The sequence below is a fragment of the Littorina saxatilis genome, linkage group LG13, assembly GCF_037325665.1.
Source record: "Littorina saxatilis isolate snail1 linkage group LG13, US_GU_Lsax_2.0, whole genome shotgun sequence".
In the NCBI taxonomy this organism is placed as follows: domain Eukaryota; kingdom Metazoa; phylum Mollusca; class Gastropoda; order Littorinimorpha; family Littorinidae; genus Littorina; species Littorina saxatilis.
Window position 1 is genome coordinate 6017781 of NC_090257.1, and position 8741 is coordinate 6026521.

Consider the following 8741-nt stretch of genomic DNA (forward strand, 5'->3'; position numbering starts at 1 on the left):
CAAGTCCAGAATATTCGGTATTACTCTTAGTCGTGTCCCTGTAAGTAGGCTACATGCAGACAGACAGACAGATCTAGATCTAGTATCTCGCTTTCTTGCACAGTGTCACCTATGCTTACTGTGTGTGTGTATACATGTGTATGTGTGACGGAGTGATTGAGTTTGTGTTACTGTTTGTCTATTTCTTACGTGAGCCTTGAAGGCTTCGCCTCTTGTTTATATTACAGAAACAAATCGACGGGTCAAAACACAAGTTTTAGGAGCTGGGGGGAACCGACAACTCTAATTTTGTGTGTGTTACGCTAGTTTTGACAGTTTTTGAAAGGGATTCACATAATGAGATAGTCCGTGACGATCAACAGTGCGTGTAACTCTTCCCACAGCGATTCTTTTGACTTTCGATGATTCAGTAGAGTGGAAATCCCAACAAACAAAACAAGTTGTTGCTCGGAGGTTGAGTAATACATGAACACAGAATGCATCATACATGGAAGAAAGGCAACACGGTCGGGTCTCGAGGGAATTCTTACAAAAGCGTATTTACTCAAATGCACCAGTCACACATACACGACGCACGGCCCGCGCTGCACTGAACAAATCGCAATTTTGGCCAGTGCGTTGTCGATCGCTAGGTGTGCGTCAATATTCGTCACTCGTTCGTCGAGCGCGCTGGATCAACGCTATGCATTCGTTGTCATTTGCTGTGTGCGTTGGGACTTTTTGTTTTTGCATGGTCAAAAATGTGCGCAGAGCTCGACGCATGAATGTTCACGCCAGAAGGACGCTGGACCAACGCCAGACACACGCGGAGCACACGCTGTGTATTCGTTGTCAACTCGCTAAAAAGGAGAGAGTCTTAAAATGGGAGTAAATCTACAGAGGATTTGAACAAAAAATCTTAAAAACAAAGTTCTTAAAAGGGAGGAGACTTACCCAGCAACCAAATGTGACCCTTCACCACGGAATGAGTCACATGTCACCTTTGCATGATTTTCATATTTGTACATTTTCCTAAAGAGTTTTTTATGCTCTATCCAGTGGTAAAACCCGTTTTAGTTATAAGCCTGGGACTAAGGTGACCCTCACATTGTTACCAGACACTCCCCGGACTTATATTAAGCCTAGCGCAGAACCGCGCGAGGTGACATGCGACTCATTTCGTGGTGGAGGGTCACAAATAACCTCCCAGCAATCAGCATGAATCATCGATAATAACTCAAACAATAACTGTAAGGTTTACCATAGTTTGTAAACGTCCCTTAGCGAGTGCAACTTTCGCAGCGTTTTCATCAGGCAAAACCACGTTTTTTTTCTCAGATATCATGCACCAAGATAAACGGAAACATGTGCTTTACGTCATCGGACTGTGTGCTCTTTCTGTTAGCGATCAAAATAACAGCCAATTACAATTCAGTTCGGTATCTCTGCGTCACCGATGAAAATCTCGGGTTCATTTTTCGGCCGACATATCCGGACGGTGCGTGCGCAGATTCTAACATACCTATAGTTTACGGGTAGGTTTACATGGGTTTTGTTCTGTTCCTTCGAGAGATGAAACATTTCAGAGTTCAGTCCTTTTAATGTCTTTTTGTCCTATGGGTCAATTGTTTAGTAGCTAATAAAAGTGTCAGAACTAGTAGCCCCCCTCCCCCCCCTCCACCTAGCTGCAGCGTTATAACCTTGTGGACATACACTGACTCAACCCTTGCTAGTTTTAACAAAAAGAAAATATATCGATTTATTTTGGTTTAATATTGGCACAAGTCCTCAATGACTTATTTCTATAAAAGAAAAGTTAACCTTGTTATGTATTTCTAGCTTCAATACGTATTGAAAAACGAAACAAACATAAAGAAACACCTAGTGTCCTATAGTTCAAGCCCGTTCTGTATATACTCGGCAACCAGGGAACCATCTTGTACACACACACACGCACACACACACACACACACACACACACACACACACACACACACACACACACACACACACTTACATTTTTATTAAAATAATTATATTTATTTAAAAACATGTAAATGATTAAAACTCATACAGGAAAACATTTTACTTACACTGGATTAGGACGTACTGTAAAAAAATTTTGAATCTTTTACACCATCAACATCCTGAAACTAATAGCTACAACTTATGTATATTGTCAGCATGAAGCTACTGTTTTTGTTGAGTTGAATTTATGTATGTGTGAACTTTAAATTTCTCGTTTTATTTATTACCAGTTCTTATTTTAAACCCCTGTCACACTAGGGCTGCGTCCTCACGGAGTTGGCACGGCGTTGTAAATGTCTAAGAGCGCCATGGGATCGTAGGACAATTCTGCGATTGACTGCGCTGTCACGGAGTGCTCACAACGTGCTAGGAGTTGTCACTGCACGTCCACGGCGTGTCGATTAAGCGGAAGTGCATGTATACGACAGGGGAGTGTACTCTGCGTTGTGGGGTTGGCTCACAACGCACTGGCAACTTCGTGCAAACTCCCTGCCAACGCTGACGGACGCGGTAGAAGCGTAATGACATCCCCAAGGACTCCGTGACGTCTCCGGCCGTGAGGTCTCCGTGCAAACGCCATGTAAACGCTGATGGACGCGGTAGAAGCGCGGTGACATCTCCGTGAGGTCTTCGTGCAAGCTAGGCCGACTACCACTGCGTCCGTACTGCGCGCCAACGGAGCTCTTGTGGCGCTGTAGGAGACCTTACTGCGCTGCTACGGCGACCCTACGGCGTTCCTACCAAGCGCATATATCAGAACGCCGAGCGACGGCGCGTACTTTGTGCATGCTCAAAGTGCGCGCCGTTGCATGGCGTTCTTGGCGACCCCTCCACGTCAAATGGAGATGCCACCGCGTTGCTCCGGCGCTGTAGGAGACCCAACTGCGCGCACCTCGGCGTTTTTCATTTTTCTTGGACTCCTCAGGAACGCCGTGAGGACGCAGCCCTAGTGTGACAGGGGTATTAGATTTTCTGTGTACGTTTAAATTTTGCATTAAAGATTTATAGCTGAAGAAACCTTGCATTATCGACAGTTTTTGGGTTTTTTACAAACAAGTTGTTGATATAAAATGTTTATGTGTGCGTGCATGTGATTGTCCCTGTGTATGTGTGCGTGTGTGTGCGTGCGCGTGTGTGTGCATGTGTGTGTGTGTGTGTGTTTGTGTGTGTGTGTGTGTGTGTGTGTGTGTGTCACTTAAAACAAGTAGTTCGTAATAATGAAATGTGATGATGAATAGTTTTTCGATTCAGGCTATTTGGCCTGGAAGCCTCGGCCGATAAAGATGAACGAGAGACGATGATATGTTTCCCTCGGACCAAACAAAACAAAAACAAACTTGGTCTGACAACAAGCCACCAAATATCTTACATATTTCTTTTCTCTTCTTCTTGTCGTTCGCTGTTAGATCGTCAGTCCGGACTGCAGGGCGAAACGTGCTGTCCTCTCTAAGTCCTCTTTGGGGCCGTATAGCTTCTTTTATAGCGCTGTCTCCTCTGGCCAGATGGTGTCCCTCAGAGCACTGTGGTATGGACAAGCCTGCAGGATGTGCTATGCTGTCTGATTCTTGCCACACGGACATAGGGGGGAGGGAACTAGCTTCAGTTTTGTGGCCATATGATGGTTTAGTCTGTTATGTCCAGTGCGGAGTCTGAGTAGGACGACTTGTTCTTCACGTTGGAGCAGGTGGTAGTCATCTTTCTCCGCTCTGGTTTTCCTCTTGTTTTTGATGATTGTCTTTTTTTCCTTGTACTGCAGCTGGGACGTGAACTGTTCCTTTGAGGCACCTTCCTTGGCAAGTTTGTCTGCAGCCTCGTTTCCTGCTATGTCACAAAGATCTGGCACCCACTGAAGCACGACCCTTCGGTTCTGAGCAACCTGTTGGAGGGCGTTGTTGAGCTCAGTTTCTTTGTTGGCAGACAGAGCTTGGAGTGCTGACATTGCGTCTGTCAGAAAGACGACATGAGGACATTCATGGTCTGATCTGTCAACTATTGTGGCTGCTGTCTTCAAGGCCTGTTCTTCTGCACTATAGTTGGTGCAGTGCAAATCTGTGGGAATGCTCGCTGTTTGTGCCTCTCCCTCTGGGTACCGAACTACATGTAGTACGCCGGCTCCTCCATCTCTCACAGCATCAGTGGCTGACCCATCAGTGTAGGCGTGGATCCACGCTTCTTCAGGGTAGTGGTCTGCAATCATGGCCAGGGTAAGCGCCTTCTCACTGGTGTCACTCATGTCCCGTGATGTCACGCCTTTCACAGTTGTGTTGATCTCGAGGACCCTCTGGTTGGCTTCCCAAGGTGTTGGGCATGTTCTTGTGGCATCGAGCGGCAGAGTGCTTTCCGGCAGGTGGGGTAGGTACTGTCGCTTGAGGCTTCTGCTTTGGTGCACAAAGCTTGAGCGTTTCAGCCTGTTCTTGATAGGTTTTTTTCCATTCTGCTGTTCATTGGGTGCTTTGGTAGGCTTTTGTATTTCTCTGCTTGGATGAGTGTCTTTGTGTCTCTTCGAGTGATCAACGGTTGGACTCCTGTCAGGGACTCCATGGTCTTGATTGGAGTTGACCTCATTTCTCCTGTCAGGATACGGAGTGCTTGATTCTGGACTTTGTCCAGGGCTTGCAGGTTGGATTTGCAAGCGCTTGACCAGGCTGGGGCTCCGTATTCAAGTTGGGGTCTCACCGTGCCTTCATACAGTGTCTTCTCACTGGCACCCCAGTTTGTTCCAGCCAGCTTTCTCATGATTGCCAATTTGCGTCTGGCTTTGTTTTCTGCTTTCTGGATCTGTGGTTTCCAGGTCAGTCGTTTGTCGAATGTGACACCGAGGTACGTTGGTTCGTCATCATTCCTGAGTGGTGTGTCGCCAAGTTTGATGACTCCTGGCTTTTGTTTTGGGGACAAGGTGAAGAGTGTGGTCGTGGATTTCTGTAGATTGATCTTGACACACCAGTCGTCTGCCCAGGCTGCAAGTTTGTCAGCTGCCAACTGCAGGCGGTATGTTGCTGTGGTTGAATGTTCTTCAGTACACCACATTACCAGATCGTCAGCATATTTAAAACAAACTATCTGTTTCATGTCACGCGTGTATGAACCCTGATTTGAAACACATTTTTAAAATGTCATTAGCAGGGGGAACACACACCCATCGTCAATTGGTAGAGCCAGTGCACAATGCAAGCAGACAAACCCTATTCTGTGCTTGCTGTCATTGGTGCGTAGCCACGGTTTAAATTATTTATTTAACGGTAACTTAAAAACTTGCCTTTAAGAATTGACTTACACAATTTTAGAAAATTATTTTAAGCATTCACGGCTATCAGAGATGAAATGTTTTCACAAACTTTTGCGCACAGAATTCATTAGATCATCCAACACGTTTGAAATGAATAAAATGAATAAAATACAAGAATTACAAGTTCAGAAAATGAAACAAAAAGAGTTAAAAAACATTTAAACAAGAGGCGAAGCCATCAAGGCTCACGTAAGAAATCGACAAACAGTAACACAAACTCAATCACTCCGTCACACACACACACACACACACACACACACACACACACACACACACACACACACACACACACACACACACACACACACACACACACACACACACACAGACAGAAAGAGCATAGGTGAAACTGTGCAAGAAAGCGAGACACTAGATCTAGATCTGTCTGTCTGCATGTAGCCTACTTACAAGGACACGACTGCCAACTAGTCTCGGCGCGCTCAAAATAATAATGACCGAGACTGTCAGTACTTCCTTCGCGTGACGTCTAACCCTCTTACGTCATAATGTGACGTCAATGTAATGTGACGTCTTCAAATGTTAGAGTTTCTACCACAGACATACACACGCACAGACGCACGCACGCACGCACGCACAGACAGACAAAGTTACGATCGCATAGGCTACACTTACGTGAGCCAAAAATTGCCGTCGAAGAGAATCGAACCTGTGACTACCATTGTAAGGAAAAGCGATCGGGCGCTTTACCAACTGAGCTAATCTGTCACGGTTGGCGAGGGAGATTTTAACTTTAAATAGTACACTTGAGTTCTCGAGCGTGGGGATCAGTATTGACCCGACTCGAGTTTCCGAGCCTCTCCGTTCGTATTTGTGTACTGTACATTCTCTTTATCTCATTGATCGAGGCAAGTTAAGTTAATAACTGACCCTATGCTCCTGTTCACTTAGTATAAGTTTGGAAAGCAATATCAAGTAGCGTTAATTTCAAGCGTGACCGACATTATGTTGTTGTCTGACTACGAATTTAAGGGCACTCTTCCAAAGAGTGCTGAACTTGAAAAAGGTCCGTTTTGTTATTCTGCCAAGACCGCTACCGGGTTTCAAGCTAAGACGCTAAGAATAATTACAAAACGGACCTTTTCAGGTTCAGCATGTGTGTGTGTGTGTGTGTGTGTGTGTGTGTGTGTGTGTGTGTGTGTGTGTGTGTGTGTGTATGTACAAGAGGGTGTTTTTACAAGAGGGTTCTCTGGTTTCTGGCTGTATAAAGAACGGGCTTGAACTATAGGACACTATGTATTTTTAATGCTTGTATGTTTGTTTTTCAATACGTTTTCAAGCTAGAAATAGTGAACAATGCTAATTTTTCTTGCATAGAAATAAGAAACTGAGGACCGGTTGTGCTTAAGGCTCCTACAATGTTTAACCAAATGAATTCTATAAATTTTCTTTTTTTCAAAACTATAAAAGGGCGAGTCAGTGTATGTCCACATGGTTAAAACGCTGCAGGGTGGGGGAGGTTACTTGTCCTGATCCTTTTTATCAGCTTCTTAACAAACGACCCATAGGACAAGTAGACCTTAAAAGACTGAATCAACCACACAACTCCACCTCGTACAAAGAAGCCAAGACTCTTCTACAACGGAAGAAGAAAGAAAACTGGAAAAAGAGAAACGGAGACTACAACCCACAGGAAGACCCCATCAACAAACTAGACCGGAGAAGCCAAACCACCATTTTCCGTCTAAGGACAGGGCACTGTGGACTGAAGAAACACCTCAAGAGACTGGGCCTTGCGGATGACGCACACTGTGAATGTGGCTCGGAAGAGCAAACTCCGGAGCACATTCTCCAGAACTGCCCCCATCTAGAGACAATACGCCAGAAGTTCTGGCAAGAAGAGACCAGTGTTGGAGCCAAACTCTGGGGTCCTGCCGACGAACTGCGCAAGACTGCGGACTTCCTGGCAGCCACTGGTCTGAGGATCTAGCACGGCCACCAACATTGAACGCAGAAGAAGAAGAAGAAAAGACTGAACTCAGTTCTTTGGCAAACAAAGGCCGGGGTAAAGGTCTTGGTCATATTTTAAAGTATCTTCCTTTTCTCCCTTCTCGTCTTGTAACTCACAACAGGATGTAACAAATAAACAGGATGCTTTAACACCGTAAATGAAGAAAAAAAGAATAAATAGGTAAGCAAATAAAAATAACAAAGAACTTCTTTGTCCTCCAGGATAGATGTAAACAGAGTGAACAAGCTGTTCTTTTTACAAGAGTGACATATCGCACACACACACGCACAGACATGAAAACAAGTAGCATGTTCAGATTTGAAAGTGACCATGTTTATTTGCTTTCGTCAGTTCTATTGTTATATATTTCTAATAAAAATCAAAATACGTGATTATTTTGTTGTTGTTGTAACATTGATATTCAAAACGAAAACATAAAACACCACCTAAAACAGATCAACGATTACAGTCCTTAAATAAGCTTACCAGGTAGTTTTACTTTGACGACGAAGACCCTAACAATTGACAAACAGTAGAAAAGAGAGTCTGCAAGTACTGTAAAATCCCTAGCAAACGCCCAGTATCTAGCAAACGCCCACCCCCCACTTTTGGCCAAAAGTTGTGCAGAGGGGTTACTACCTAGCAAACGCCCACCCCTTTTTTTGCTTTTAAAAACATTTGTTTTAAGACAGTCGGCCTCCTTTATCTACGATTTGTGCACACTGTTCGATGGTTCGCCGGTTTGTTCTTCTTCTTTTTTTTCTATCACAGAACGTTGATCTTTCTTTAGGTAAACGGGTGTGTTTATTTGCCATTAAAATTGCATAAATCACATGTTGTATCACTTTTTTTCTCTCGTGAAAATGGGATGACACTTTATCTTGCAAAGGGGTGTATACCTAGCAAACGCCCACCCCCTACTTGTACCCGAAATCTGTGCGGAGGGAGGGTGGGCGTTTGCTAGGGATTATACGGTAGTAAGACACACTTTTGTAATTTCATTTTCCCAGCTCTCTTGTGTGGCCTCATGAAGATTGACGCTGACATAATTAGATGAGCCGGAAATCATGACGTCCGATTGTTCAGGAGCAGTGTATAATGTTTTGTCAAATTCAAAAAGACCAGAACAGCGAGATAGATAGATGGAAACAGACACAAAAACAAAGAATCCTAAAACACAAAACTCGAAAGAAAGACATCAGCCTGAGAGACGTGCAAAATAGAGGGAGAGAGAGAGAGAGAGAGAGAGAGAGAGAGAGAGAGAGAGAGAGAGAGAGAGAGTGTGCAGGGGCGGACGAGGGGGGGGGCACAGGGGGCACGTGCCCCCCCCCCCCCCCCCCCGAAAAAAATAATTGGAAAGCTGATTCTATGACCATTTCTAAGTTCAAATGGCACCAGATGGCACCATTTTGCTTCTTTGGGCCAAACATTTTTCTGGAGGGGCATGCCCCCGGACCCCCCTAGAAAATTCGGGCGCTT

At 44.7% G+C, this 8741-nt stretch overlaps 1 protein-coding gene across 1 annotated transcript; it reads right to left on the reverse strand.

Annotated features, from left to right (window-relative positions):
• Positions 1–2275: 2275 nt before the first annotated feature.
• Positions 2276–5034, reverse strand: LOC138946166 (uncharacterized). The gene is made up of 4 exons (XM_070317677.1): positions 4523–5034; positions 3682–4382; positions 2900–2953; positions 2276–2349 (listed from the first exon to the last, which is right to left on the reverse strand). Exons 1-4 carry the CDS (start codon positions 5032–5034, stop codon positions 2276–2278), a joined length of 1341 nt encoding a protein of 446 aa, XP_070173778.1.
• Between the last annotated feature and the right edge of the window lie 3707 nt (positions 5035–8741).